Raw genomic sequence first — 26639 nt, 5'->3', positions numbered from 1 at the left:
TTACAAGCTTCCAGAGTCGTTGATATTTCTTTCTTCACTCCATACCCAAGTTGTATGATAACGTAGCTGAAAACTAAGAAGCTGCGACTTTACCCGATGTGCGACTCGATCCTCTCAAGATCACGCTCTACAGTAGGGATAGTCTCGTAATCTCGCCGATATCGCTACACAATATCATAGTCATGCGCGGGCCCGACTTCAAAAGCCTCCTCAGCAGGCGCAGCCGTGTTCTGCCCAAAGAGCGGAACCTCAAGCTGAACCGGAAGGTTACTGCAAATAATCGTGTCCTCGGCATAAGCGGAGTAAGGCGGTAGCTGCGACATACGCTCCATCTTCCTCTCCAACTCCTTGATCCTGTCCCTGAGGAGGGTCTCCTCATAAGAGCGTCTGGACTCGGAACGAGGAGAGAGGGGTGCGGCAGGGTGGATAGAGGTACGGCGGGCACGGTCAAAGAAGATGACAATGCCCAGGATCATGAATAACATAACGATGCAAAGAACTGTCGCTCGAAGAGTTAGTACTGCACCAGAAGTAGATAGCAGGTTAGGACTTACCCGCAATAAGCGGCTGCAAACTCCAGAAGTTCGCCTCAAGGACCTGAAGCCGCTCATCAATCGTCTCATTCATTTTGATCGCCATCTCGGCGGCGAGGCTTGCGGGCTTCATGTCCAGCTTGGACTGGATGTGCGAGAGGACGGTGAAGTTGGAGACGATGATATTCATGTTGTTATCGGGTTTCGCGTAGTTGAAGGTGTTTAAAGGGCCGGACTGAGCAGCGGAGGTGTAAGCTTGGGAGTTGGAGTGTGTGGTAAAGTTGAAAAAGGAGGGAGGGAGAGAGGCAACCTTAAGTGAACGAAAAACCCCAACAGTTAGTCCCATGACTAAGTCGGATCATGGTGGTGGATATTGAGTCTTCCTACATCCGCATCGGGAAATTTGGGCTAGCGCACGCGTGAGACTTCTCGAGACTTCACTTACATACCTAGAAGTGACGATGAGCTGCTGCTGCGCGAGTGAAAGCACCAACGCTTTTGAAACTTGAAGCTTGGGTACAATGTATAGGCTTATAGAATTTCTATCAATAGCAGTGGTGATAATTATGCGAAGCGCCAGGCCCATCTCATGATCCCTTCTCCCATGCAACGTCAACGAAAACAGCTAGTAAAAGAAAACATCAATTTCATCCATATGCATTAGAATCGTGCTCATACTCATGCCGTTTCGATCTCCGCTAAATGCTCTTCCAAAGAGCTCAAGGTTCGCTTGAACCAACTTGACGCACCAGGCGTCAACCTACCCACGCCCTCCTTGCCGAGATCCTGATCTTCGGTGGCGGTCGCTGGCTCGCCGATGCTGCGCTCCAGGATTTCTCGTCCGCTCTCAACGACTTTTTTGAGGAAGTGTGGACCGTCGGAGGCGGCGTACAGCCACTTGAGCTCGTCCGCAAAGCCATCGATGTCGTGTTCGAGGACGTACTTGACAAATCCTCGTGCAAGGATGTATACCTTCTCAGAATACAACCTCGAGCTAACAGCCGCCTCACGCGTTCCCTGATAAACCCCAAAGCCAGCTTCGTTATAGTACGGCTCGCGGTTGAGCACCAAAGCCTGCAAGGAGACCAACACCTGGAGAATCGAGCTCGACGGGCTCCAAGTCTCAGATGAATCCTTCGAATGCCACGTACCAAGCAAACTCAAGCAGACCTTACCCTCTTCGTACAGGTTCGGATTGATCCTGCCCATACCGTTCGTCCAGGAGTGGAAGTAAGCAAGTGGCGGATCAGCCGGGAAACACGAAGGAAGTTGGAAATCAAACACGCAGGGCGCATACTCCGTAGGCGTATCCACCGGGCCGATGATCAATACCCTCAACAAATCCAGACGGTCCTCGTATGTTCGCACTAGAATACCCTCAGGCAACGACTGACGAAGGATTTTGTGTTCCTTCTGGATGCGAGAGATGAAGGTGCGATTACCTGCGGCAGAGGGCTGATTGAAAAAATGATGACTCGACGGGGCTGCCTCAAGAACCATGAGCTTCTCCCACTTCTCGTGGTTAATGGGGATGTTGAGATCACCAGTAAGCTGATTCGACACCTCGGTAGACGCAGAGATCGCGCTCTCTGATGGAACGGAATGACTGTTCTCCTCCACTGAGCTATCGATGGGGACCCGGACGTCTGTGATCTGATCCACGCGCAACTCGCCCGTCTCAGCATCAGTCATTTCCTCATCATCATCGACATCAACCCATCCCTCAGCATCAGCTTCAGCTTCAGGCTCCATTCCCTCATCACTCTCATCCTCCCAATCATCGCCTTCACTGTCGTCCTCATCGAATCCAGCTGCTCCCGCGACTGCATTCTCCAGTTCCTCCTCAACTACGATAACCTCAGTCATTCCTCTCTCCACAATCGGCTCGCCCTCCACACTGCCCAGCCTTACTCTCGCCATTCCATCCGGAGTGATACCCACAACCTCACCAAACCAGTCAATCACTGCATTTGATGGAACCGGGGGTGGTGCAGCGAACTGGGCAATCTGTGCGAGACCCCGTCCGACGCGCACGAGGGTGTCGGAGGAAGATGATTGGAGTGATGTAGAAACGTTAGAGATGACGCGCGCGATCATGTCGTATGGGTTTGCCGTCCCGTTCGCACGATTCTCCTCTGTAGCTTGAGTGAAAAGCGGTGTGAACTCTTCCTGGAATCTCGCCATCGCAGTCACACGCTCGTTCTCGTCCAGACCATTGAACAAAGCATTCAACTGCTCCTGACCAGGCCGCCATGGCTCATCCGGCGTACCGGGATTCTCACTGCCCTGAGGTGGAAGAATAACATGATCACCCCGACGAACCTGCGCCGTCGCATGCGCCGCAAGCTCATACAAACTCATCACCTCAACCCCCTCAGCAAACTCTCTTCGCTGAAGGGTTGGATCAACAAACCATCTCACCTTCGCCACTCTCGACGCTGGATCAACCGAATGTACGACTCCAACCTTCGTCTCGTTCCGCTTCGTTACGTACTCGTTGGGGTACAAATCATACTCGTCTACCCAATTTGACCACGCGAAGAGCTCGGTTGCCGCGTGTGATGATTCCGTGAGGTCTTGCCATAGGACGCGGACGAAATTCTTTGTCGATACGACGCAGAAGATGTTGACGTCGTAGCCCATGCTCTGTTCGCGAGAAATCCTACGCACGCCACGAGTGTTCACTTCGTTGTCTCGGTCGTTGAAGACGACACGATCACCGACCTGAAAGGTCGTCGCATCCGAAAGTGACCTGAAGATGTGGAGTTTCTGGAGTTCATCGCCCTCCCATACTGGCTGAGGTTCGGGAATCTCTCTGTACCGCCCTTGGTGTTGCATAGGGTTCTGACAGATCCACCGTACAACAACCCGCTCAGTCTCCACGTTCACCACCACAGCCTCAGGCTTGATCTTCGGATCATATGCGCCAAATCTCCACTTCCCGCGACGCAGGTTCCCCTTTGTGGTGGTGACGACTTGACCAACGGCGACACGGTCTGGGAGGAATTCCTCCATGTGCTCAAGTTCTGGAGGTTCCAATTCATCCGCCCGTTCAACTGTCACGATGGAGGAGTTAGGAAGTCGAACCGTAACAGCATCTTGTGCTTCGTCGAGGATACCGAGCCAATTGTTGTAGATGACAAAGTTTCCCTCCAAGTACTCGAATGAATGCCGGATCTCGATACCCTTCACTCCTTCTAGTCTTTGTCCCGTAAACGTATGTTCCAATACCAGCTCGAGTGAATGCTCAATGACTGTGCCGGAGAGGTGCGAGTCGACATCCTTCTTACAGATGTCACCGAGAGCAAGGACGCGATCATACAGCTCAAGGTCATCCTCAGAGAGGACTTGCGAACGTTCTTGACCATCGACCCATGTAATGTATACCTGACCAGGTTTGAGCTCAATCAAGTTACCTGCGTCATCGAAAATCTCCTCTTCAGGTGCACCTTCGTCAATATCTTGCCAGGTCTTTGACACAACACCGAGCCTGTTGGCATTGCGCAGCATTACCGTGTCATCGGCGAAGAACTTTGCAGTCTTCGACGGAGGAGCCGGCATGTCGTATGTGTTGGCTCAGGCTCTTTCAGCTGCAGAGGATGTATATGGGTGAATGATTGATGCGAAGGCGTAATGAAAGGGGCCCGTAGCTGTATATGCTCGCCTCCTATACGACGGTGTACGTACACGTTCGAATACATACGACGCACGCTTTTGTGTGGGTTCCTGGGAGATAAGACAAGGAATTGCAGGTAGAAATTGGAGCTTTTAAAGTATAGATAGGTTTACTATGATACAAATCAAGATAGTTCTCTGTTTCTCGCTCTCAGCATACGTGGTGCCTGCTTGGCCGCTACGTCAACGCACCGGCACCGGCAGTCCTTGATCGAAGCTTAAGCAGTGAACGAATAACACCAAGAGGTAGTAACACGAAGGCCCAGCGTCTACCATCCGCAATCGACTATACAGTACCGCATACAATGCCTCCGCCTCCCCCACCTCCTCCACCACCAATGATGGGCGGGGGGCCTCCTCCTCCACCTCCTCCACCCGGCGGTGCACCAAGTGCTCCTCCACTAGCTCAACCCAGCCGTGGAGCCCTTCTCGGCCAGATCCAACAAGGACGAAGACTCAAGAAAGCCGTGACGAATGACAGAAGTGCGCCTATCGTTGATGGAACTGCGTCGAAGTCCACCGGCAGTATGAATGCGCCAGCAAGTGCACCGAGCATTCCGGGGAGATCCAGGGCTACGAGTAGTGCTACCGGAGGTGCTGCTTCTGCACCGCCCGCTCCTGCTGCTCCTGGATTGGGAGGGTTGTTTGCGGGAGGCATGCCTACTTTGAAGAAAACTGGCCGAGGTGTGTATAACATTAAGACTTGCGGTGATCGTCCTACTGAGTCATCGAATACAGCTGCTACACCACCCCCAGCTCCTTCAGCTCCAGCGCCCCAATTGCCAGCGTTAAGACCACCGTCATCCGTGCCAACACCACCTCGGGCACCGCCAGTACCCGGCTCAGCGGCCCCTCCACCCCCTCCTATGCCAGGCGCAAGAGCCCCGCCAGCGCCGCCAATGCCCAGTTCCGCAGCTCCATCGCTCAGAAAACCTCCCGGCGCGCCGGCTATTACACCTCGTTCCGTCTCAACAGCAAGTTTAGGGTCAGGAGCACCTCCAACGCCTGGGCGTGCAAGCCCAGCGGCACCCGGAGCTCCTCCTCCACCACCACCGTCTATGCCTGGAATGTCAGCGCCGTCTGCTCCGTCAGGACCGGGTGCACAACCTGCGCCTCCTCCACCCATGCCTGGATCCGTTGCTCCTCCACGGCCAGCAGCCGCCGCTCCACCTGCACCACTAATGCCGAGCTTTGGTGCACCGGCTGCTGCACCACCACCGCCGCCTCCCCTGCCCGGGAGTGCAGCTCCGCCGTTACCGAGGATGTCTGCGCCTATGGCTCCGTCTACACCATCACCACCTCCGCCACCACCGGCGCCCGCACCGCAGCCGGTAAGGTCGATGTTAAGTCCTCCACCTCCGCCTTCCGCTCCTAGCCCGGCTCGTGCCGCTGCTCAGGCGGCGATGAGCTCCCTTCCCTCTTCTTCTCCTTCACGTCCGCCGGCACCTCCGGCACCAAGTAACGCACCTATGACTATCCGCCCAACAAACGCGGACGTTGCAATCGACGACAGTAGGTTCAACTGGAAGGCGCAGAATGAGTTACCTGCACCTAGGCCGTTCAGGGGTGGAAGGAAGGTTTACAGAAGTGGAAGGATGAGCGGGAGTACGGTGCCGTTGGACATCTAAGTCGGTTTCGGAGGTTTAGAATAGCAATAGCAATTGAAATTGAAATTTAGGTAGGAATATTAGGCGTTTTCGCACGATTCATGCGAGTTCCCCAACGTTGGTTATAACTTATACCCGTCTTATGGTTTGGCTTAGTCCAGTAATCTTTGATTGATGCTAAAGAAATGATGTGAAGTGACTGCGAATCCCATAACGCCAATAACCCAATATGCCTTTATGTTGGTTGATGTTGGTGATGCACATGCTTACATATCCATTTTGTTTGCCTGATCTGCTGGTGCGTCTTTTGCCATTTCGTTCTGAATATGTGTCCTGATCGCCTTCAATCCGCCCAACTTGAACGCAGGAAGCTTCATCACTGCATCAAATCGTGCACGCTCCTGCTCGTGCTCCTTCTTCTTCTTCTTCGCTGTCTTAGGTTTCGACGCAGCAGTCGGATTCGGCGCCCGGATACCAACCCCAGTTTCCTCCTTCTTCACCTCCAATGCCTCTGGTGCCATCTCCTCCATCATCCCTCTCATATCCAATGCAGTCCCCTCCCCACCCTCCGCCCTCTTTCTCTCCCTCCTCTTGGCATTCTTCTGTGAGGCTTTTGATAAACCCGCTGATTGGAATTTCTGCATCCATGCTTCGTGGCGTGCGGTGCGTTTATCTTTTTTGGATTCGAGTTGAGGGCGGAATTCATGTTCGTCTTGGAGGTGGTCACGGATGATCTCTGTGCCGGAGAGGGAGGAGATGGAGAGGTCTTGGGGTGCGGTGAAGGGGGATGGGGTTGGGAGGACGGTCGCGGCGGCGAGGGGGCCTAGGGAGGCGGCTTTGGAGCGGAGAGTTTTGCGTTTTGCAGCTTTAGGCTATGGAAATGGTTAGGATGGAATGACTGATGGGGGATAGGGATCATCGCATGCCATGTTGGACGCTTTTTGGAGGTTGTCAACGTTACAGGCGGGAAATTCTGGATACCGCGCAGGCTGGTACAATCGATTGTCCGGGGTGAGCGTCACTAGCCACAAACTTCGCGGCGTAAACTTGGTCGTATGAACTTTACGTCTACGTTACAGGGAAGAACGAGAAAGAAACATATTGAACCTCGTCACCTTTCGGTTCGTCCGGCAACCCAATCCATAAACCCCAAAATTCATCGATATCCATAATGCCTCCGAAGAAGAAGGCCGCTACCGGAGCCGGTATCAAAGCTGAATCCAGTTCACGACCGAGCTCGTCCGCAGCCGGTCAACGAGTGTCCAAAACAGCACGGCTACTCCATGAACAATTGGTCGCGATCTCTCCTGCTCTCAAGTCCCAAGATGAGGTTAATGAAATGTTACCTGACAAGGCCCAGGGTCAGATTGCAGAAGCGGTGAACGAGTTGTTGGGATACGTAAGTTATCCTCCCCATCCCCAATAAGTCATTTACTGACCAGCCGCCTCCAGAGAATGATTGAAATCCAGATCCAAAATGGCAATGAAATCATGTACCGCGGCCTCCGTCCCCAAGAAGCCGCCCGCCTCTCAGACCTCGACCCTGATGACGAAATTGTCTACCAAATCGTCCAATCTGTTGCTGCAGATGGAATCTACCTCGCTGCACTCCGCAAGAAATCCAATCTACCCCAAGTCACTGTCACGAATGTTATCAAACGCCTCGAATCAAAACAAATGATCAAACAAGTCAAGAACGTTGAGAAACCAACGCAAAAGTGGTACATGTTGTATGATCTGGAGCCTAGTGCGAGTTTGAGTGGGGGGGTGTTCTATTCGGATGATGGGTTGGACGAGGGGTTTATTTTGGGGTTGAGTGAGGGGATATTGAAGTTCTTGAAGGATCGGACGTGGCCGAAGAAGATGGCGGGGAATAAGATTCGGGCGACACATTTTGTGCCGGATTACACCGGTTGCTACCCAAATGCAACCGAAATCCACAAGTGGGTCAAGAGCATGGGTATCACCAACACTGAACTTACGGTTTCGGATATCATGCAGTTGCTGGATGTCTTGATCTACGATGGAAAGATTGAGAAGAGGCCGGATGGGATGACATACTCTGCTGTACGTGACTTCAACAAGACGGCGCAGAATCCATTTGTGGAGGCGCCATGTGGGAATTGTCCGGTGTTCAATGTCTGTGAGGAGGGTGGGCCGGTGAATCCTGGGAGTTGTGTGTATTACCAGGACTGGCTTGGTGACTTGGGGGATGGAGAGGAGGAGATCTTCTGAGTCACGGAAGGAAGGATACGAATGAGGGACAAGGCGATATTGCATACCTCTTGGCATTTCTATAGCTGGCGTTACGTGGGATCTTTTTGGATTGAATCGATTATGTTTTCATAACATCAGCTGGAGCCAGCTCCGGAGCCTTTTATCTGTGTATCGTACACCCATCTATACCTGAACTTTCTTTTTGATTTCCTTTACTCGTCGTCCTTGAAAGGCGATGAACCACCCATGTACATCTTCAACATCTTCGGCGTACAAGGCACGAGCTTACACCGCACCTTTTCGATCCCAGACATATCGTGTGCTCTCAGACGGTGACATCCACCAAACCTGCAACCTTGTTAGCCACCATTCCCTCCTTCATTGAGATCCACAGATCCGGATCGACTTACGCAAAGTAGTAATTCTCGTCATCCTTCCTCACATGCAAAACATCCACAGGCGGCAACTCCGTCGGCTCACCCTCCGTTCCCTCGGCCGCAGCCGCATCCTCCTTCGCCTGCTCACGCTTGAGCGTCTCAATCATAGACATGACCTTGTCCATATCCAACACCGGCGGGATTGGTCGGCGGAGTTCGGACATGGAGAGGTAGACGATGTTTCCGCGATTGCGAGTGTGTACTGAAGCCATAATTGCTTGATTTATCTGCTGTGACGATTCTTCTTGAAGGTGTAATGGAGAAGAGGAGAATTTGGATCAAGGGTCCTTATAAGATTTACGTTGGTGGCGAAGCGGGTTGCGGCTCGCGGCAACCGAATTTATGAGTCGTGACTCGCGCACGTTCCAGATTCGCGAAGCTGACATGAAGGTGACGTCGAGGATCTGATAAGGGCCGGCGTACGGAATCTAAGGAGGCTAGGAGCGATGCAGCTTACAGATGGTTCCGGGATCGGGAAGGATGGAAGACGTTAGGTTCCGAAAGTCAATTAACATTAAAATTTTGATAAAGGGTTTGATAAGCGGTTTGGTCTGGGAGGAGGATCGAGAAGGCCAGCGGGTTTTGAGAAAAGGAAGGGGAAGCCAAAAAGTTGCTATTACATACTGCTTCATTCCATACAGATCATTGTGCACTACCCGCACCCCATTTCAAGAAGATTCGCACGGCCTCGCCGAAGCTTAAGCCGCAGAAGCCCCAGAAAGCGGCCCATTCGGCCTAATCAAAACCTTGGTATACCCCTCAACTCTCTGATCAAACTTCTTATACGCATCCGGAACCTCGCTCATATCCGTGACACTGTGGCTAACGACAAAGCTCGGCTTAGCCTTGCCCTCAATGATCAAATCACGCAAGTAACGGTTGTATTTCTTGACGTTGCATTGACCCGTGCCGAGGGAGAGACCTTTTTCGAAGAGCTTGCCGAAGGGGATGAGGAGGTTGCCGGAGGCGGAGTTGGAGTCGGGAGCTCCGGGGTCGGAGGGGACGTAGAGGCCTGGAATCCCGAGACCACCGGTTGGGCGGACGACCTGTGTAGTCGAGTCAGCAGATGCTACTTGGCATCCGTCTCACAAGTGCTATACATACCGCAATCAAAGCGCTCAACACAGCATTCGGTTCCTCGTCCGTCGCTTTCCCCTTCGCTTGACTCGCCTGGTATCCGACAGCATCGACCGCACGGTCAACATGCCTTCCATTTCTGATCTTTAAGATCTGCTCGACCGCGTCGGACTCGGTGAAGTCAATAGGGATACAACCAATTTCCTTCGCTTTGGCGAGACGCTCCGGAACGCGGTCGATAACGAAGACCTGGGAGGCACCGCGGAGGATGGCGGAGTAGGCGGCCATTAACCTAGAACAAATCTGTAAGCATGTTGCACGGGTAATGAAACAATGGTAGGAGTGCATACCCGACAGGTCCAGCTCCAAAGACGGCGATGCTCTCACCGGGCCTGAAACCGGAGAGCTCCACCCCATGCCATCCAGTCGGGAAGATGTCAGCCTGTCATCTGCATCAGTACCCGGGACATATCGAAAGGTTAGGTTCGAAATGAGACATACCAACAACGCAAAATCGTCCTCATTCTCCGTCCCAGGTGGCAACACCAAACAATTAAAATCTGCAAACGGAACTCTCAAATACTGTGCCTGTCCACCCGTATACGGACCCATCGCGACATATCCATACGCACCGCCAGCGAAGCCTGGGTTAACTTCTGTGCAGAATGCGGTACGGCCCTCTTCGCAGTTACGGCAGTGACCACAGGCGACGTTGAAGGGCATTACGACGCGGTCGCCGATCTTGAGGGAGTGGACACCGGGGCCGCATTCCTCGATGATACCCATGTTTTCGTGGCCGAAGACGATACCAGGAGAGGCTGCGGTACGGCCTTCGTACTATTGGGGGATATCAGCCAGGCCCAGAGTGATGAGGTTGGGATCGCGTACCATATGGAGATCAGAACCACAAATGCAGGTCGTGGTAACTTTCTGTGCAATTGAATCAGTTCCTGTTCTCTTTTCAAACGGTAGATCCGCCTGCACGCACCACAATGATATCGTTCGGGTCCTGGATCTTCGGCTTTTGCACGTCTTGAATGACAACCGAGAAGGGTTTCTCGTAAACAACGGCTTTCATAGACATTCTGGGAAAAGGTTCAATTGGAGTAAGATTGGTGAGCGAGGAGGACCTTCGTGGTTGTTGTCGCGATATTTAAAGAGGGATCAAGGTAACAGCGGACACTGGATCAAGCGGGGCAGCTGGTAAGCAGAAGAGGAGGAGACAGGAATCAGCTGATCGGATGAAAAAGACCCTGCCAATATTGTACATGCACATGTCCCACGCTCGGGCGCGGGCGCGGGCGCGGGACGGGTCCATGCGTGAGGGGAAACGCGCGTGATGCACCACCGGCTGCTGCCCGTACCGTAAAGAACGTCGACATGCTTCCTACGGTGGTGCACCTTCGTGAAGTATGTAGTGGACTTGATTACTCTATCTCATCCTCGTCGTTTGACTCTTTCAATGCATCGTGGCCCCTTCGCCTCGTTAGCAAACCTGGCCGTAACTGGGGGGAGATGAAAGGAGGCTACGTACCAATTCTTTAGACTCCAGTACCATTTCCCTGCTCTGATCTCTTCTAGTGCCTTATTCCGAGGAAATTGTGCTAGGTGTCGCCGACAATAGCTAACCACGCGTCTCATGAAGGCTATTTGCTCGTCGTTGTAGGTGTCTGGATCGGAACCGTATGTGCATCGCATTAACTCAAGCAAATGCCGACCTCTAGTTCTTTGTGTTAGAACACACGAAGAAGGTTTCCTGTTGAACGACGTACGATTCATGACCGATGGACTCTGCCTGGCCAGGCTTGAGCTGGCCTGTCGAGTTTGACTCTTCTGTCTCCAGCCATTCTAACAAAACTCAGCATGCATGCATCACTTGCGAACAGCATAAGCTTACCCGCTAATTCATCTTCTGTCATGTTCACCACATCCAGGAAGTTCTTGACGACGGTTGCTTTCTCAGACATGGTAGGTATGCTTTGGTCTAAAGGGTCGTTCAATGTTACTTTACCGTTGTTGTGTGATGGTAATGCAGGTAATTGACGCTTTTCAATGACTTGCGACTCGTTTTATGTCCTTTATTGTCTGATCAAAGCCCTAGGGCGAAGGTTGCGGTCGGAGCATGAGTCTACGTTACTAGGCTCCTGACGTCACGCAGGAGGGATTCCCAGATCGGGAATAATGAACCCTGGGAAAACGAAAAATACTCAACCGTTGAAATTGAATCATCATTTCATCTAGCTGGAGAATCAAGTCAACGACTACTTCTACCAGATGTGACCTTACTCGACCTCGGGCCAGCATGCCTGAACCCCATCCCCAAGAACAACCGCAACGCTCGCCCCGAAGTCCATTGGGTTACCCTCATAGATGACAAATTCGCTCCTCCTCTTAACATCCAACCCCAAGATCTTCTCCACGTTCGTACTAACAAGCGCGACCGCGTCCTTCTCGTTAAGGTTCCCAGCCATATGAGACGCCCATCCCGCTTCCCAGTATAATTGTCCGAGTAAGCCATCGTCTGGCTGCGCAAGAGCCACGGTAACATTAGCATCGACAAGAACCTGCAAGGCCGTCTCGGCGGTCATGGGAGGACCTGGGAGACAATGGCGGCTTTCCCAGGATTCTGGCTGGCAGCGCCAAGAGGTCAGAATGACCGGAACGTCGGCTTCAACCAGGTCCTTGGCGACGAGGTAACTCTCGATACCGCCAACGATGATGAGTTTGATGCTGTTTAGCTCCGTCTTCAAGGCGATAAGATGGGCAATGACGTCCTGTGTGTACGAGGTTAGCAAGTCATCTGCGGAGAGAACTTCTCATGCCAGATACGCACCTTGTTATGTGTTTTCACCAAAATAGACAAAGCACCGCTTGCTGCCTTGCCATAGACATTCTCCTTTCCCTCATTGTCCTTCAACAAACTCCTCAGCGCCGCGATCTGCGAACTAACAGTCTTCAAGGAATCGTCCTTCCCACCCTGTCCGACCGTAAAGTGCAACGCAGCTTCTTCCTTAATCACCGCCGCAGGGTCAAGGACACTCTTGCCTCTCGTCCTGAACGCAACCGATACCCCCTCCAAGAAGCCTTCGGAGCTTGGGGCTGTGATGGCATTAAGCACTCCGTTCTTGTAAGCGCGTTCGATGTGCAAGCCGTCGAACATCAATCCGTCTTTTGCGAAGACGACCGACTTCGGATCGGTAGGATTCTTCGAAGAATCAACCTCGCCATCCCGCGTAGAGTCCTCCGACTCGATTTCAGAGAGACCGAGAGCAGTGGTCAAGGCGGTGATGCCGGGCAGTACGTGTCCATTCTCGAGCTTGATGACTGGGACGCCGAAGGTTGAGGCAGCGGCGACCTCGGTATCGCAGGAGCCGATACAGGCAATGGAGCCGTTGCGAATGACCATGGAGAATGGCTCGGAACCAGATTCTTGAGCGGCAGTGAGCTCGTCCTCCTCGGCAACAAAGAATGCCTTGGTCAGGCCAGTGACGATGATGTTCTCCTGACCAACTTGGCATGACTTTGCTTGCACGGGCTCGGATTGACGCTGCTTCGGCAGAGCCTTCTCCTCGACCTTGCCGACCTCGACGTCCAGAGCCTTCGCCTTGACATCAAACAACGACACACCATCAACCCAAACCTCAACCGGCTTCGCCCCCAAGGTAAGTGGGTGCGCATCCCACAACACAACATCAGCATCATACCCCTCCCTCAGAAACCCAACCCGATGACTCAACCCCAAAGCCCTCGCCGGCGTCCCCGTCACAGCCGCGAACGCCAGCTCCTCCGCAAGCCCAAAATGATGTCCAACCCTCGCCTCATGAATCAGATCCTGCGCGTTCAACACAGGGTGATCAGATTTGTATGCGACGGGTACGCCATGTTCTGAGAGAATTTTGCCAGCGTAGACAGAGGCTTGGTATGCTTCCTTCTTGTAGCCCCAGAGGGAGGAGAATGTTGCGATGGTTAGGTTTCCGTCTTTCATCATCTGAGGGACGCGCCAGGCGTCGAGGCCATGGTGGAATGCACGGATCTGAAATCCGAATTCAGCGGACTCGCGGAGACGAGCTTCGAGGTCCATCGTCTCGTAGCAGTGGATGTTGACACGAACGTCGCCGCGGAGGACGCCGACGACACTCTCCAACTCGAGGTCGGAGGGGAAGGGTTCGCGGACGTCCTGAGGGCTCAGAGAGGAGGCGGCTGCGCACCATGCGTCTTGTTTTTGCATCAACTTCTGAGCTTGCTCAAATCTGTGTCTGAAGGCCCAAGATTCACCCATACGGGTGTTGACCTCGTTGGGGTATACACGCTTCGGGTTCTCCCCACACGCCATCTTCATCCACCTCCACGGTTTCTCTGTGATGTTGTGCTGAACTAGCATATCATCAACCTTCAAACTCTCCGGAACTCTGTGCTTAACGGCGAATGCCTCTCCGCCCATGTTGTTTGCCGAACCAGGAAGGACGAGGGAGGTGGTAACTCCACCAGACGCGATGCGAAGGAACATCTGATCAGAGGGGTTGATACCGTCAAGGGACCGCATCTGGGAGGTAATTGCGCTCGTCATCTCATTCGTGTCGTCCACAGCCCATAGCTCGGGTAGAGAGTCTACTCCAACGTGGGAGTGCATGTCAACCAACCCGGGTGTGAGATACCGGTGATGAGCATTGATCTTGATCGTCCCTTGAGGAACATCCTTAATCTTCCCCTCCACAACCTTCATGACCAACCCATCCTTAAGTAACACCGAAGCCCCATACGTAGCCTTCCCACCCCCATCAAGCACAGTCGCATTCATAATCAGAATTGGCTTCGCGCCTTCAACTCGCCTCGGATTACTCCTCCCCGCATCCGCATAAACCGGAAAAACCGGCTGCTCAGCAACTGCCTGACAATACCTCATACCATCCTCGTATACCTTCAACTGTGATTTCAGGATCCCCTCGGGTGTGCTGCGGGTTACCCATGCGAATTGAACGAGGAAGGAGCCGAGAACGAGGGAGCAGAGAGCACCGACGATGATTTTGCTTGTCAGGCTTGGCTTCCACCTGCCATGGCTGTGGTAATTGGCTTCAGGAGACCCCATGGTTGTTGATGGAGATGTCCTTCGTCGGATCAGTAATCGCGACATCGTCGGTCACTTGCATGAGATCGCGGGGGAGCGAGGGCTATCGATAACGGCCTATCATGACCGCACGGACCAGCTCTACCGGTACCCATCCATGCCCGTCCCATTTGCTCAGTTTGACGCACTCCAAACATATTGTGGGACGAGTTAGTTGGTGGGAAAAACAAAACAGTGAGGGGTAGGGTGGTACTCAGAAAAAAAGAAAAAGCGACCGCCGCAGGACTCGAACCTACAGCCTTCGGTACCGAAAACCGACGCGCTACCATTGCGCCAGGCGGCCTATTATTGATGATAGCTTTCATTGTTAAAAAATATATTCACATCAAAAGAATCATTTCGCTTCACTGGCTATTCCCATGCATGCCCAGGAATGGTTTCGCTCTACTTTCTGTCATCAGATGGTACAAGTTTTTCCAAAGCTATCAACCATACAGAGTTTAACACTAGCATCCGTCAGACGATAACATGGACCCCGTCAACATGTTCCAAACCATCGTGTTCTACCCTGTCGCCGACGTTCATAACGTGTATTGAGATCATCCGCCAACAGACGTGCCTCGTACCCGTGAAGTCGATCTTACCGGAGTCAGTATCGTATTCTGAGACACAGCTTTCATATGGAGCGCGTGGTCAAGACTTCAAGTGACTCTGTACGAATGTTTTGGCATTCGCTCAAAACACGACCACCGTAGGTATGTCAAGTGCCATACCGTTCACAAGAACACCGAGAGGAATCCAAACGAACCTAATCTATACGTGCCAAATATGGGCAACCCTTCAATAATGACCACATAAGACCAGCGCTGGATGAACTGTATTCCCCTTGTTTGATAGGAATACCCATAGCGTGGGAAGAAGCGGCATGTTTAGTTACCTACCTTGCCGCAGCTGTGAGTTAAAACCGTGGTGCTTTTACTCATTTACAACAAATGCTTACCTAGTCTTAGAAAAGGAACTACGACGAATACAATACGACGACATCATTACACGAATGAAAGAGCTCGAGCCGGCCTTCATGGCACTCGTACTTGGAACGGAACTGTGTTTCTCTAACATTCCTCCGGGTATCATGCTCATCCTGAACATATGCTCAAAATCCTCTCTACACTCCCTCCCTTCGCTTAACCCCTCCCTATCCAGACATACTAACATCCCCATCTTGTCTCCCCTCCTCAAACGCCGCATACTTCGCCTCAAACTCCTGATCAACATGATCACACAACCCCACCAAGTCATCCAACGCCTTCTCTATCGCATCAACAGCGGTATATCCATTTGTTCCGTAGGTCTGGATTCGAATGTTCATTTTTGCTTCGGAGGGGTGGGGGATTGAGTAACCGCAGAACTCGACTTCGGGACTTTGCAGCACAGTATTTAGCACTTGCTCCTCGAAAGAGAACTCCAGGAAAGGAGGGGGAGGATGGGGACGATGACGTACTTCTTCATGATCATATATCTCAGCGCGTTTCCCAACGTGTGGTCCTCCTCCAGGATCTGGAACGTAGCACTCGACAAATCTTCCGATGCACCAGGCAACTAGAACACGCACCACATTAGCACACCGCAGAACCTGTTCCCTTGAGAGTACATACAATCTGAATCTTCGTCGCATCAACATCCATCACCACAGCCTGCGGTTCCCGATCCAAATCGGCGTCGGTGGAGGGGTACTGCTGGTCGATCTGCTGTTCTTCTTCGGACATTATGAGGGTGTATAAGGGAGCTGGATGCTGTTTTTACCGGTGTATTGTACGAGCACACTGAAAAATCGAGGCAGGGCGAGGACCTGGATGTGGCGAAGCTCGTATACGAGTGGCGCATGCGTCGTTTACTTGGAGCACTCACACTGGTCAACTTCGAATCGTGATGGTATCCTCCAATGTTCCATAGTCCTCTAAATATGCTATCTTCATGCTTATGTTATGTTGAAGCGCTCGTACCATTAGTCGTCTTCTGGCCCGCCGCCGCCGCCCTCACCCTCTCAACCTCCCTCAACCTCACCCTATTAAACTCCTTCAAAACCCTCCTGTGCCTCCTCTCCGCCTCAACCCATTCCTCCCTTACCCTATCATTCCTCTCCGCTGCCTCCATATAAACCTCAAACATCTTCCTCGCAGCTTCCTGCTCACTACTCGTCTTCCCAAACATATCCGCAACACTCGTAAATAGCAATTGCTCCTCATTACACAGTCTCTCGAATTGGTGCCAGGAGGCGGCGTAGGCGGTGTAGGCGTCGGTGTATTCTGTCCATTGGAGGCGGTAGGCGAGGAGGGATTGGAGGTAGGTGTGGAAGACGCCTTCGTTGAGGGTTGCGGGTGGGGTGGGGATTTGGGTTGGTGGGGTCATTGTTGGGATTTCTGGCGGGACGGGGGGTTCGGTTGGGGGCATGGGTGGTGCGTCGTTCATCTCCTCGTCGAAACCGTCGTCTTGCCATTCGTACGGCATACCCGTCCCACTTCGGCTGCTCGTGGGCCGGCTTCCGTTCGCTGCACCTGTCTCAGCCTGCCCATTCGCCTTTGCTTCCTCAGCCTTCTTCGACTCAGCGAACGACCTCGTCCACTGCTCATAATCAAACTTGAAGCTCTTGTCACCCTCTCCCTCTTTCGTCTTAACACCCTCTGCACCCTCCCCCTCCTTCTTCCCACCCTTATACGAAAACGTAAACCCCCCTGTCGGAGTCAACGGACTATCAACCCCCGCTCTCATCTTCGCCCCCTTCTTCTCCCTCGGTTTCCCACCATTCTGACTAGCGTTAAACTCCGTCCCCTCAACCCCCGCTCCAAACCCAAAATCAAACAGCGGAATTTTGACATGACTACTCGCATAACTCCCACCCATCCCCCCGTCCTTCGGCCTCATCCCCGCTTGCCCAAAGATATCTCCCGTAAACCTCGGACCAGTAAACTTGGGACTATTACCGGATGGACGATATGGACCCGGTCGATCCGGGTTATGGGTTTTGGTGTGTTTACTCGGACTCGACGGGGATGTCGAGCTCGCTTTCGCATTCCATGACGGCGGGGGTTGAGTCGTTCCGTTGCCGGTGAAGTTGAAACTGTACGTACCAGTGCCAGTACCACCCGGTGCAGAAAAGGGCGCTTGTGCCCCCATTGGCTTCGGTTCGGGGGTCATTGGTCGTTGGAAGGTGAATGCACTCGCTGGTGCTTGTCTCGGTGGTGGTTGATTTGGAGTAGTAGTCCCTGATGCGAGCGTTTGTTCTGGGAGTCAACTGACTTTCTTGTGGTAGCAATCGCGCATGAAGTCCTTAAAGATCCGACAAAACGGCAGACTTACCTATACGTCTGGCGAAATAACTTTGGTCCGAACAAAAGACCTACGCACACCGCACCTAAACCAACATATACTTCCACTTCTACACCAAAAAAGCCCCAACCAACAAGTACTGATAATTGGTACACAAATGGTTCGTCAAGTTCAGGTCGAACGAATGCATCGTGGAATCAATCATCTGGAAGACAAGGAGGAAGAGAAGAACCTCCACGATCCGCACATGACGGATACGGCACCGGCAAGAGTACACCAAAACAGACTCCACGTCCAGACTCTCGCGACAAGACCTCCTCCTCCTCATCCAGCAAAAATACCGGTCCAGATCCTTGGTCATATCGTGATTCAGGGAGTAAGAGCCAGAAATCTGGTCCATCAGCATACTCTTCCACGAATCGACGCGAAGAAGCTCGGAGACCTCCAAGTTCGGGGACGGGATCGAGTAAGCAAGGGAATTTTGGTGGGTTTGCGTGGGAAAAGACGTCGAGGCGGGGTGCGGCGCCGACAAGCAGAAAATACCAAGACGATACCAATTTTCCTCGGGGGAAAACGGGGTCGGCGGGAGCAGGGACTACACCGCAAGGGAGACATACCAAGTTCGGGTTCGACAAGGATGATATGGGCTGGGAGAAACCAGCGCCGAAAGGGGCATATACCTCGAGCAGTCGAGATAAACCCATACCAAAGAACGTCTCAGGTTTCAGTTCGTCCGAGGAAGACGAACCGAAGATGCCAGCTTTCGACAAGAAGGAGTCGTTCAACCCGCCACCGCCACGCGCAAGGACGAAGGGCTACGGCGCACCCCCCGAAGACGAGGAGGACCTATACGACGAAATCCGAAAACGACCCGTCGCGACACCGAAGAGTAAGGTGGAGCCGGGTGCTCCGGGCCCTGGTATGCAGTTCCCGAAGACGTATACTTCGCCAGAAGGAGAGAGGTGATGGCGTACCTATTTTCTGAAAAGCGGACTTTGCCGCTTCCTCATTTCCTATGTTTTTATCCGGATGATACTTGAGCGCTGTACATCGTCAGCAACGGCAAGAAAAAGACCGCGGGTCGTCGGGATAGCACACCTAGCTTCAGGAAAGCCTTTCGAATAGCACCGGTATCCGCATCAGGCGTAATGCCCAGCAACTTGAAGTAATCGACAGAAGCGTCGTGCTCCGGCGCCGCGGTCCTCGGCATCGCAAAAGACTCGCCTCAGCAGGCGATGATGCCAATCAAGATACCAAGATGGCGATCAACTGCGCAGTCGTCTATGTCTCCGTCGTGAATGCTCTTCTCTAACTTCCGTCCCGCGGCGTAACGACGATGGACATATGGCAGGGCACCAGCCACAATAACAGAGGGCGCGTGAGACAGAGGGTGCAACTATGATGACACGGCCAACCTTATCGACACCAACACCAGAATCCATCGGGGATATATGCCATTATGGAGGTGAGGAACAGCTCTGTTAAGAAGGGAGGATGGTGCTAATCGATATGCGCAGTCATTACAGAGTTCAATCATGTCCGCGGATGGCCAATTACCCTCCGTGCGAGCACGCCCACGGTTACTGCTGGTATGCCTTCCGAAGTCAACGGGGAGGATGATATGCTCATGTATGTGGTGGTGTTAGATGGGACTGAGACGCTGCGGAAAATCCTCAATACAAAAAGTCGTCTTCCACAAGATGCCGCCAAACGAGACGCTGTTCTTGGAGAGTACGAGTAAGATCACAAAGGACAACATCAAGTGCGTGGCTCGTCCTCATCTCTACACTATCCGGACGAACTGACATACAGCATAGTTCATTTATCGACTTCCAAGTTTGGGACTTCCCTGGCCAAATCGACTTCTTTGACCCCACCTTCGACGCGGACTCCATTTTTGGTGAAATCGGAGCGCTGATTTTCATCATTGATGCACAGGACGATTACTTGGACGCACTACAGAAGCTCCACGTTACGATCACGAGAGCATTAGCGGTGAACCCGAATATCCACCTCGAGGTTTTTATCCATAAGGTCGATGGTTTGAGCGATGATTACAAGATAGGTACTGAATACACTGAACTCAAATCTATCTGTTGCGGATTGCTGATGCCTTGGGACACAGACACCCAACGCGACATCCAGCAACGCACCTCCGACGAACTCGCCGACGTCGGCCTCGACAATGTCACCCTAAACTTCCACCTAACCTCAATCTACGACCACTCAATCTTCGAAGCCTTCTCAAAAGTCATCCAAAAACTAATCCCACAACTCCCAACCCTCGAGAACCTCCTCAACATTTTGTGCTCAAACTCTGGGATCGAGAAAGCGTATTTGTTTGATGTGTTGAGCAAGATATATATTGCTACGGATTCGAGTCCGGTTGATATGCAGAGTTATGAGATTTGTTCGGATTTTATTGATGTTGTTATTGACGTGTCGACAATCTACGGATACGACCGCCCCACCCCCTCCTTACCACCCACCTCCACCTCCACCACCACCCCCACCGACCCCGACTCCGCCGGCTCAATCATCAAACTCTCCAACGGCCTCGTCCTCTACCTTCGCGAAATAAACCGCTACCTCGCACTCATATGTCTCATGCGATCCGAGGCACTCGATAAACATGGATTGGTGGAGTGGAATGTCGGATGTTTTCAGAAGGCGATTGAGGAGGTTTTTGATATTGAGAAGAGGAGTGGGGTTCCGACGCCCGGGGGGCCGGAGGAGGGGGGGGAGGGGGTTCGGATTGAGTTGGCCATTGTATGAGTGATGGATCTAGGGAGAGGAGGGAGTCGGCGAGTGATCAATAGTGGGTTTGAGGGTCCGTGGTGATCAGCGGGTTGGGCAGGATGACACCTGTCAGATCCGGCGCCGGAAAAACTGAAGGCATCCATACCATAGCTATAGAACTAGACATTGACATCAGTACCTCCTACGTCAAAGTGGTCGCATCTTTTCATACAAGCCCTTCTTCCCATCCGAAATAGACGGCTGATCCTCGGCTCACCAATCCTTAGCAGCCCAGTACATTCTAGACTTCACAACTGTCACGTCAACGGTTTACTACTGCAAACCAAGTCGTTAAAACGCGAAGGTTCCTGGACTTTGGTCGGTTGGCGAACCCCGATGCAGTGGAAATTGGGCGAGGGCGCGCGTGCAACAAGGTCAACTTGGAACACGGCCGGTGACGCTTGCTTGACACGGCGGATGGCGAATGACCATGGCTAGGCGTTTTCATCTGGATAAGGGATGTTTATTTTCATCAACCCTGCCGTGATCGCGATTCTTGAAGACGGCGTGCGACGGTATCTTTGCGCACGGACCACCTGTCAAGCTGCAAGTTCGACCTATACGGAATCGGCAAGATCGATTGCCGTTGAGACGACCATTCGACCATCGGGATTTGCACCGACCGAGGTGGAGAAAGAGGGTAAGGTAAACCTCTATCAGCCGACTCGAGGCGTTCCGTTCTCCTTTCCTGTCGTTTCCAGGACTGTGCGATAGCAGCATTCGGCATTTCTGAGTTCAAATTTGCGGCGACTGTGAAATCCGAAGAATACAGTAGGGAACGGCTATACCGGTACCGCGCCGATGAATTACTTCTGCCCGCCGGGGTTTTTGTCATCGTTGGAATACGAGCACCAGCACTTTGTTGCAGATGCAAGGTTCGCCCATTCCACCCCTCCCTATATATGGTTTGTCACTAACCCTCGCCAACAGAGACTGCGTCGAAGACTGCTGCCTCGTTTGCCCAGCAGCCTTCGTCCTCTTCCCCAAATCCACCAAACACTCCCTCGACGCAATCCCCATAGTCGCATCCGTCTCCCTCGGACTCACACTCATCATTCTCATTTCCTGGATCGAGTTGCCTCGGAAACTATACCGTCGAAATTTTTACACGACGAATTTTGTGGTGTGTGCAGCTGTCATATTTTCTATCTACGCGTTCGTTGCAGGGGGAAAACGGGACGAGACGTTTTGTACGGATGTGATTACGAGGGCGACGGGTGGGACGTCGGCGAGGTGTATGTTGCAGGGGATGTTCTTTGTGTTTGCGGTGCATGGGTGTTTGTTCTGGGTACGCATCCCAGAAATGCCGTTACCAAGATGATGTGCTAATTTGTCCGTACAGTCATTGTTGCGGATTACCACGCTACATTTGAAACTCGCATGGCAAGCCGAGGCATTCTGGGAGCGAAACGTCTACTTCAAGTACGGAATCGGCTGGGCCATTCCGATTATCTTCATGTGTGTCGCAACTCATGATATTGAGTACACTAGCGGATACCTCTGTACTCCCGCAATGGGAGCCTTCGCGAATGGTACGAAACCCCGTAAGCTTCATCAAGAGCTGTACTGACCGATAGTTGTGCAGGCGTCCTATACATTCCCATGCTCGTTTACAGCACAATCGGGTTCCTCGTGCAAGCAGGCACCTTAATCTACGTCATTAAAGTCCTCTGGGAAGCGCGGATAGCACCATACCTGCACACCGTTGACCACCTTTCTGAAAACAGCGAGGAGCGACACCCGAACCGTCGAGATGCGGCTGCGACTTTACTGCAGGCAGTGAGGTATGTATGGCAGCCGCTCTTGTACACAACGATTCTTTTTACGGGGTCGACTATCTGTGGCGTGCTCTGGATTCATAAAGCGAGGGATCAGCCATTCGGAGGTGATGCGGTGAGAGGGTTGTACGAGTGTTCGAAGGCGAATTGGGCATTAGAAGAGTGTGAAATATTTGCGGATGATCTGGTGGCGCCGAAGCAGTTGATTACAATCGGGTTCTTCTTGAGTGTCTTGGGTGTGCCTCTATTCTTCATGGAAGCACGCAGCGAGTTTTGGAAGGCGTGGGCATACTTTCTTTTCGGACGATTCCCGCGGCAATCACCCGATCGCGATCCACCATGTCCCAGATCAGACACAGAAGCGAGTGGAAGCACTGGTTCTACCGGCGGCAGCATGGCTAAACCAACAGGCGATACTATCACCGCCGAAACCAACGAAATCGAACTCGAACTCGAACCAACACCGACCCGTAACCGCCAAAATTCCGCAATATCCTGGGTCGAACGGTTCCGCTACCCCTCCATATCAAGCCGAACCTCCTCCTCAACCGGTACGCGTCGTCCCTCTCACTGGAATATGGTCGGTACACCCCGTGTCGACGAGGAAGGCCAGTTCTTGGTGTTGCCGGATGGGAGTATCGCGCCCCTTAGTTTACCGAGTCGACCGGTGAGTGCGGCGACGGCGGTGAGTGTAGGGGATCAGCCGAGTTTTGCGGGGCCGTATTTTGGGAGGAAGAAGGTCCCAGACCCGTATGAGATTCCGGTGAGTCCGTGAGGAGTGGGATTTTCTGTCATTTCTTTTCGTTTACGTTTTCGTTTCGTAGCGTATGGGACATTGGGAGCGGGTGCAGTATTTATGGTGGCGTTATGTGCTTTTGGATAGGTTTTGTTGGACATTTTGGCACTGAGAAGAGACATCTATTTTGAGGAAGCTTCATTCACTACGTTTCTACTGGCGGCCGTGAACGCCGAGAAGACAAGCGTCGGAGCATCAGGAGCTCGAGCGCAGCAAAGAACAGTATGGTAGAACGAAAGCAACGCAATACACACTCATAACCAATCACAACAGTGTAAGCTATCTAGCTAAGTGGAGAACCTTCCATATAAAATATCATATATCCTCGGCCAACTACGCAACAACGTAAACGTACATGCATTCACAGCGTGTATCCGCCATCGCCATGACCATGGCCAACTGTAACCCGAACCCATCAAGGGCCAAATCCAAACCACAAACCAAAACAAAAGTAGAGAGAGAGATCATAACGCCCAATAAACCCATAAAACACAATAAACAAAACATAACGAAAACACAAAACGAAAAGGTGAGAGGAGACCTGCACTAGGTCCGTCCATGTGAACCCTTCATAACCTTAAGCCACAGGAGCGATACTCCTCAACTTCATCTCCATGGGATCCTCATATCCCAAATCCTCCTCCGTCTCACCCAACAACCTCATCAAAACCCTCGCCGGGTCCTCTTCCTCCCCTTCCTCACTCTCTCTCATCATCGAAGCCTTACTCGGCATCCTCGGTGCAACCGGAAGACCCGAGTCCTTGTCCATCATCTCAGGAGAAAACTGGAATTCAGGAACGTGGACACCAAAGACGTTGACATTGCCGCCCTTGAATGCAGTCGGTGTGGATGAGCCTTCGTTGGAGTAGGCTAAGGGCCACTCCGTACCGTCGCTCTTGCCGGGGAGTTGGAAGAGAGCTGGATTCGGGTCCTTTGCATTTCCGTATTGAGGTTTGGGTTGGGGGAAGAATGCTTGTTGAATAATCGACTGCAACCTCGCATTCTCCGCACGGACACTCTCCAACTCAGCGCGGAGTGAGTCCGTCTCGGCATTCTTATCCGAGACGAGAGACTCGAGGTGGGAGATATACTCCTTTCTCCTCACACGGAAATTGCGTGCAGAGACTTTGTTCCGCAATTGTCTTCTTTCTTTGCTCGAGAGCTTCTTGCCCTCCTCACTCTGCAACAACTTCTCGTCGTTGTCCATCTCCTCCGCATCATCCTCGATCTCGACACTATCCTCCTTCCCAGCCTGCGACTTCAGGAAAGACTGGTAAAGCGCATGCTCAGGCAACGCCTCAATCTGCTTTCCCTTATTCGCCTTCTGTACGGCCTTCTTCGCGTTCTTCTGTGCCTGGGTCGCTGGAGCGGGGCTTAGAGTCATCGCGGGTTGTACCACAGCTGGCTGCACAATCGGCACAGGAGCCGCTCCAAACATCGGTGGTAAAGCAGAGATAGAGTCCTCCACCTTCAACGGCGGACTGTTAATCACAGCAGGATCGATACCGAACCCAAGGGGTGTGTTGTCCGTCCCACCCACACTCGGTGGCGAAAACGGAGCAGGAGCATTATGCGTAAACGGTGAAGCCGGAGTAGGATTCGATTGCATCAAATACTGGTAAATGTCCTCATTGCCATTGGCTGTTGAGGCATTGAGAGTAGGGAGGTCTTCCACGGTCGAAGTGGGGGAGATGGCAGAAGCAGGCGAAGCAGCGTCGAGTTCAGGGAGAGTAATGAGGTCGTCGAGGTTGAAGAAAGTTTCGAATTGAGACTCGGTCATGCCTTTGTGATTGTGAATCTGATTTGGATTGATTTGATTGAGTTGTCGTTGTCTGTCGGGGGTGTATGCTGTTCTTGGAGGTTAAGAGGCAAACACTGCAACTCGAGTGGTGTTGTAATATGAGCGGCAAACTGAGTCAAGCGCCAGGCACCGATTGCAAATGCAATGCTGCAAGTTTTGCACCCGCCTTGAAAATAGGACCTAAGAGCTCCTGCTATACGTTTTGGGTGGATATCTAACTGGGTGTTGTATGCAATCGCATCGTTCGTCCTGCTTCATGTCATCTCCACATCTCTTGATCGCTTTTCCCAAAGTTCGACCCGTCGTACATCAACGATGTCAGCGTGCCCCACGCGGCCAGCTGTTACATCGCTTTGATCTAGTACTTGATGCCACTGTTAGCAATATCTTGGTCTCAAGGTGAATGCGACGGAGTTTGTTTGGCCGTACGCAATGGGATGCAGACGAGCGTGGGGAAAATGGGGTGAAGGTTGGCCGGTAGCTGACGGGACACTCAAGGATTATGGACAAAGTACATGGGGAAGAAAGAAAAGACAAATGGCTCAGTAACACTGCGAATGGTGATGCTTGTGTCGATTTGGCAAGACGTCGCTGCGGCACATCCGCATCGATGAAATCGCGAGGCCCGTGCCCGCGCCGAGGCCGAGAGCATACAGCCCCGGGTCCAAGCTCCCTCAGCCCATACATTTCCCACATCTCCATCCCGGATACCTGTACGAACACGTCGACTCATCCAATTGGCTCCCCCCCATGACACCTACACTTCCTCCACCCGCGTCTCAACCGCCCTGCCCGTGCCCGTTGCCAATCCCACCCCGTTCTGGGTGCCTACCCGGTCCTCCGCGATCGCGCAATCACTTCTATTAAAAGTGCCGCAACACACCAACGCAGAACGAGCTCCACTGAGTATGACCACTGTGAAATCATGACTTGGCGTTTCCGTGTGGTGTTTACGTAGGTAGGGCGTCGGGGCGGTGAAATTGGCCGAGGGCCGTTCTTCGTTTGTCCTTCACGGGCATTTATCCGAAGGCCTAGGGCTGGGGAGGGTAGCTATAGATAGAACATCGGGGGCAGGGTCTACGAGCATCTAAGCACAGTTGCAAGGAATCGAGGGAACGGACCGGCCCCCCTTCAAGTGTAGCTGTAATCTGACTTCATCGTTCCGTACTCCAGCGCGCCCTTACAAATCACCTGCAGACTGCCCTCCCTCTAGACGCACGCAACGCCCCCAAGAGCGCCCACACAAATCTGCCTGCACTAAAGGACTCACCGACAAGAACCGACAACTCGATCTTATACACTCGAACCATCGCCATCGTCACGAAACGATAGCATTCACGACAAAGAGGAAGACAAAATGGCGTTCCCGTACAATATTAACCACCTCAATCTACTGCAGCCTTTCGATTATGCCGAGCAGCCTGCCGCGGAGGGTCAATCAGATCCGCTAGATCTCTTTACGAACATCTCGTTCGACAATACCTTTGACGGATCGTTCATCCCTCCAGCTGATCCGGCTATCGACGC

At 52.6% G+C, this 26639-nt stretch overlaps 17 protein-coding genes and 1 non-coding gene across 18 annotated transcripts in view; 6 read left to right on the top strand and 12 right to left on the bottom strand.

Moving 5' to 3' along the window:
• Positions 1 to 164: 164 nt before the first annotated feature.
• SAICODRAFT_24017 (uncharacterized protein) lies at positions 165 to 879 on the bottom strand (the record flags this gene model as incomplete). Its single annotated transcript, XM_019166747.1, has 2 exons — positions 165 to 520; positions 555 to 879. 2 exons carry the CDS (start codon positions 877 to 879, stop codon positions 165 to 167), a joined length of 681 nt encoding a protein of 226 aa, XP_019025887.1.
• Positions 880 to 1211: 332 nt separating this feature from the next.
• On the bottom strand, positions 1212 to 4043 carry SAICODRAFT_54083 (uncharacterized protein; the record flags this gene model as incomplete). Its single annotated transcript, XM_019169261.1, has 2 exons — positions 1212 to 2497; positions 2804 to 4043. The coding sequence occupies 2 exons, from the start codon at positions 4041 to 4043 to the stop codon at positions 1212 to 1214; spliced, it is 2526 nt and encodes an 841-aa protein (XP_019025886.1).
• Positions 4044 to 4413: 370 nt separating this feature from the next.
• SAICODRAFT_205783 (uncharacterized protein) lies at positions 4414 to 5959 on the top strand. Its single transcript, XM_019166286.1, has 2 exons — positions 4414 to 4892; positions 4947 to 5959. Exons 1-2 carry the CDS (start codon positions 4514 to 4516, stop codon positions 5834 to 5836), a joined length of 1269 nt encoding a protein of 422 aa, XP_019025885.1. The 5' UTR covers positions 4414 to 4513; the 3' UTR covers positions 5837 to 5959.
• A 51-nt stretch (positions 5960 to 6010) lies between these two features.
• SAICODRAFT_17760 (uncharacterized protein) lies at positions 6011 to 6744 on the bottom strand (the record flags this gene model as incomplete). Its single annotated transcript, XM_019165858.1, has 2 exons — positions 6011 to 6687; positions 6715 to 6744. 2 exons carry the CDS (start codon positions 6742 to 6744, stop codon positions 6082 to 6084), a joined length of 636 nt encoding a protein of 211 aa, XP_019025884.1. The 3' UTR covers positions 6011 to 6081.
• A 242-nt stretch (positions 6745 to 6986) lies between these two features.
• Positions 6987 to 8050, top strand: SAICODRAFT_5962 (RNA polymerase Rpc34; the record flags this gene model as incomplete). Its single annotated transcript, XM_019169693.1, has 2 exons — positions 6987 to 7214; positions 7268 to 8050. 2 exons carry the CDS (start codon positions 6987 to 6989, stop codon positions 8048 to 8050), a joined length of 1011 nt encoding a protein of 336 aa, XP_019025883.1.
• A 64-nt stretch (positions 8051 to 8114) lies between these two features.
• On the bottom strand, positions 8115 to 8697 carry SAICODRAFT_29423 (sulfiredoxin). The gene is made up of 2 exons (XM_019167407.1): positions 8443 to 8697; positions 8115 to 8380 (listed from the first exon to the last, which is right to left on the bottom strand). Exons 1-2 carry the CDS (start codon positions 8679 to 8681, stop codon positions 8245 to 8247), a joined length of 375 nt encoding a protein of 124 aa, XP_019025882.1. The 5' UTR covers positions 8682 to 8697; the 3' UTR covers positions 8115 to 8244.
• Positions 8698 to 9167: 470 nt separating this feature from the next.
• On the bottom strand, positions 9168 to 10630 carry SAICODRAFT_24011 (GroES-like protein; the record flags this gene model as incomplete). Its single annotated transcript, XM_019166746.1, has 6 exons — positions 9168 to 9515; positions 9574 to 9838; positions 9897 to 9988; positions 10048 to 10383; positions 10435 to 10476; positions 10535 to 10630. 6 exons carry the CDS (start codon positions 10628 to 10630, stop codon positions 9168 to 9170), a joined length of 1179 nt encoding a protein of 392 aa, XP_019025881.1.
• A 272-nt stretch (positions 10631 to 10902) lies between these two features.
• Positions 10903 to 11661, bottom strand: SAICODRAFT_17756 (uncharacterized protein). The gene is made up of 4 exons (XM_019165857.1): positions 11444 to 11661; positions 11319 to 11394; positions 11081 to 11266; positions 10903 to 11022 (listed from the first exon to the last, which is right to left on the bottom strand). Exons 1-4 carry the CDS (start codon positions 11511 to 11513, stop codon positions 10974 to 10976), a joined length of 381 nt encoding a protein of 126 aa, XP_019025880.1. The 5' UTR covers positions 11514 to 11661; the 3' UTR covers positions 10903 to 10973.
• A 167-nt stretch (positions 11662 to 11828) lies between these two features.
• On the bottom strand, positions 11829 to 14449 carry SAICODRAFT_54044 (uncharacterized protein; the record flags this gene model as incomplete). Its single annotated transcript, XM_019169258.1, has 2 exons — positions 11829 to 12320; positions 12380 to 14449. The coding sequence occupies 2 exons, from the start codon at positions 14447 to 14449 to the stop codon at positions 11829 to 11831; spliced, it is 2562 nt and encodes an 853-aa protein (XP_019025879.1).
• A 433-nt stretch (positions 14450 to 14882) lies between these two features.
• Positions 14883 to 14954, bottom strand: SAICODRAFT_t40. Its single transcript has one exon. It is a non-coding gene; the product is annotated as a tRNA-Arg (tRNA).
• Positions 14955 to 15693: 739 nt separating this feature from the next.
• On the bottom strand, positions 15694 to 16425 carry SAICODRAFT_64523 (RBP11-like subunits of RNA polymerase). The gene is made up of 3 exons (XM_019170081.1): positions 16267 to 16425; positions 16113 to 16210; positions 15694 to 16032 (listed from the first exon to the last, which is right to left on the bottom strand). The coding sequence occupies exons 1-3, from the start codon at positions 16375 to 16377 to the stop codon at positions 15807 to 15809; spliced, it is 435 nt and encodes a 144-aa protein (XP_019025878.1). The 5' UTR covers positions 16378 to 16425; the 3' UTR covers positions 15694 to 15806.
• Positions 16426 to 16495: 70 nt separating this feature from the next.
• Positions 16496 to 17902, bottom strand: SAICODRAFT_205680 (uncharacterized protein). The gene has a single exon (XM_019166282.1). The coding sequence runs from the start codon at positions 17804 to 17806 to the stop codon at positions 16595 to 16597; it is 1212 nt and encodes a 403-aa protein (XP_019025877.1). The 5' UTR covers positions 17807 to 17902; the 3' UTR covers positions 16496 to 16594.
• Position 17903: 1 nt separating this feature from the next.
• SAICODRAFT_205679 (uncharacterized protein) lies at positions 17904 to 18890 on the bottom strand. Its single transcript, XM_019166280.1, has one exon. It carries the CDS (start codon positions 18640 to 18642, stop codon positions 18136 to 18138), a length of 507 nt encoding a protein of 168 aa, XP_019025876.1. The 5' UTR covers positions 18643 to 18890; the 3' UTR covers positions 17904 to 18135.
• Positions 18891 to 19584: 694 nt separating this feature from the next.
• SAICODRAFT_53975 (Gtr1/RagA G protein Gtr2) lies at positions 19585 to 20713 on the top strand (the record flags this gene model as incomplete). Its single annotated transcript, XM_019169251.1, has 3 exons — positions 19585 to 19700; positions 19756 to 20003; positions 20064 to 20713. 3 exons carry the CDS (start codon positions 19585 to 19587, stop codon positions 20711 to 20713), a joined length of 1014 nt encoding a protein of 337 aa, XP_019025875.1.
• A 649-nt stretch (positions 20714 to 21362) lies between these two features.
• Positions 21363 to 23533, top strand: SAICODRAFT_205627 (uncharacterized protein). The gene is made up of 4 exons (XM_019166278.1): positions 21363 to 21612; positions 21668 to 22025; positions 22080 to 22269; positions 22323 to 23533. Exons 1-4 carry the CDS (start codon positions 21539 to 21541, stop codon positions 23288 to 23290), a joined length of 1590 nt encoding a protein of 529 aa, XP_019025874.1. The 5' UTR covers positions 21363 to 21538; the 3' UTR covers positions 23291 to 23533.
• Positions 23534 to 23693: 160 nt separating this feature from the next.
• On the top strand, positions 23694 to 23878 carry SAICODRAFT_29416 (uncharacterized protein; the record flags this gene model as incomplete). The annotated part of the gene is made up of 1 exon (XM_019167406.1): positions 23694 to 23878. The coding sequence occupies one exon, from the start codon at positions 23697 to 23699 to the stop codon at positions 23859 to 23861; it is 165 nt and encodes a 54-aa protein (XP_019025873.1). The 3' UTR covers positions 23862 to 23878.
• Positions 23879 to 23888: 10 nt separating this feature from the next.
• SAICODRAFT_24006 (uncharacterized protein) lies at positions 23889 to 25091 on the bottom strand (the record flags this gene model as incomplete). Its single annotated transcript, XM_019166745.1, has 1 exon — positions 23889 to 25091. One exon carries the CDS (start codon positions 25089 to 25091, stop codon positions 23889 to 23891), a length of 1203 nt encoding a protein of 400 aa, XP_019025872.1.
• Positions 25092 to 26469: 1378 nt separating this feature from the next.
• The window catches only part of SAICODRAFT_69941 (uncharacterized protein), a gene marked incomplete at its 5' end in the record, with an annotated part of 1670 nt that continues 1500 nt past the window's right edge, over positions 26470 to 26639 (top strand). Inside the window, one exon of the mRNA XM_019170521.1 lies at positions 26470 to 26545. Within this exon, the coding sequence (XP_019025871.1) occupies positions 26470 to 26545 (76 nt within the window). The remainder of the gene's footprint in view (positions 26546 to 26639) is intronic.

This window comes from Saitoella complicata (genome assembly GCF_001661265.1).
Source record: "Saitoella complicata NRRL Y-17804 unplaced genomic scaffold SAICOscaffold_5, whole genome shotgun sequence".
NCBI lineage: Eukaryota > Fungi > Ascomycota > Saitoellomycetes > Saitoellales > Saitoellaceae > Saitoella > Saitoella complicata.
The sequence above is the reverse complement of the archived record's forward strand: the minus strand, read 5'-3'. Positions and strand labels throughout refer to the sequence as shown.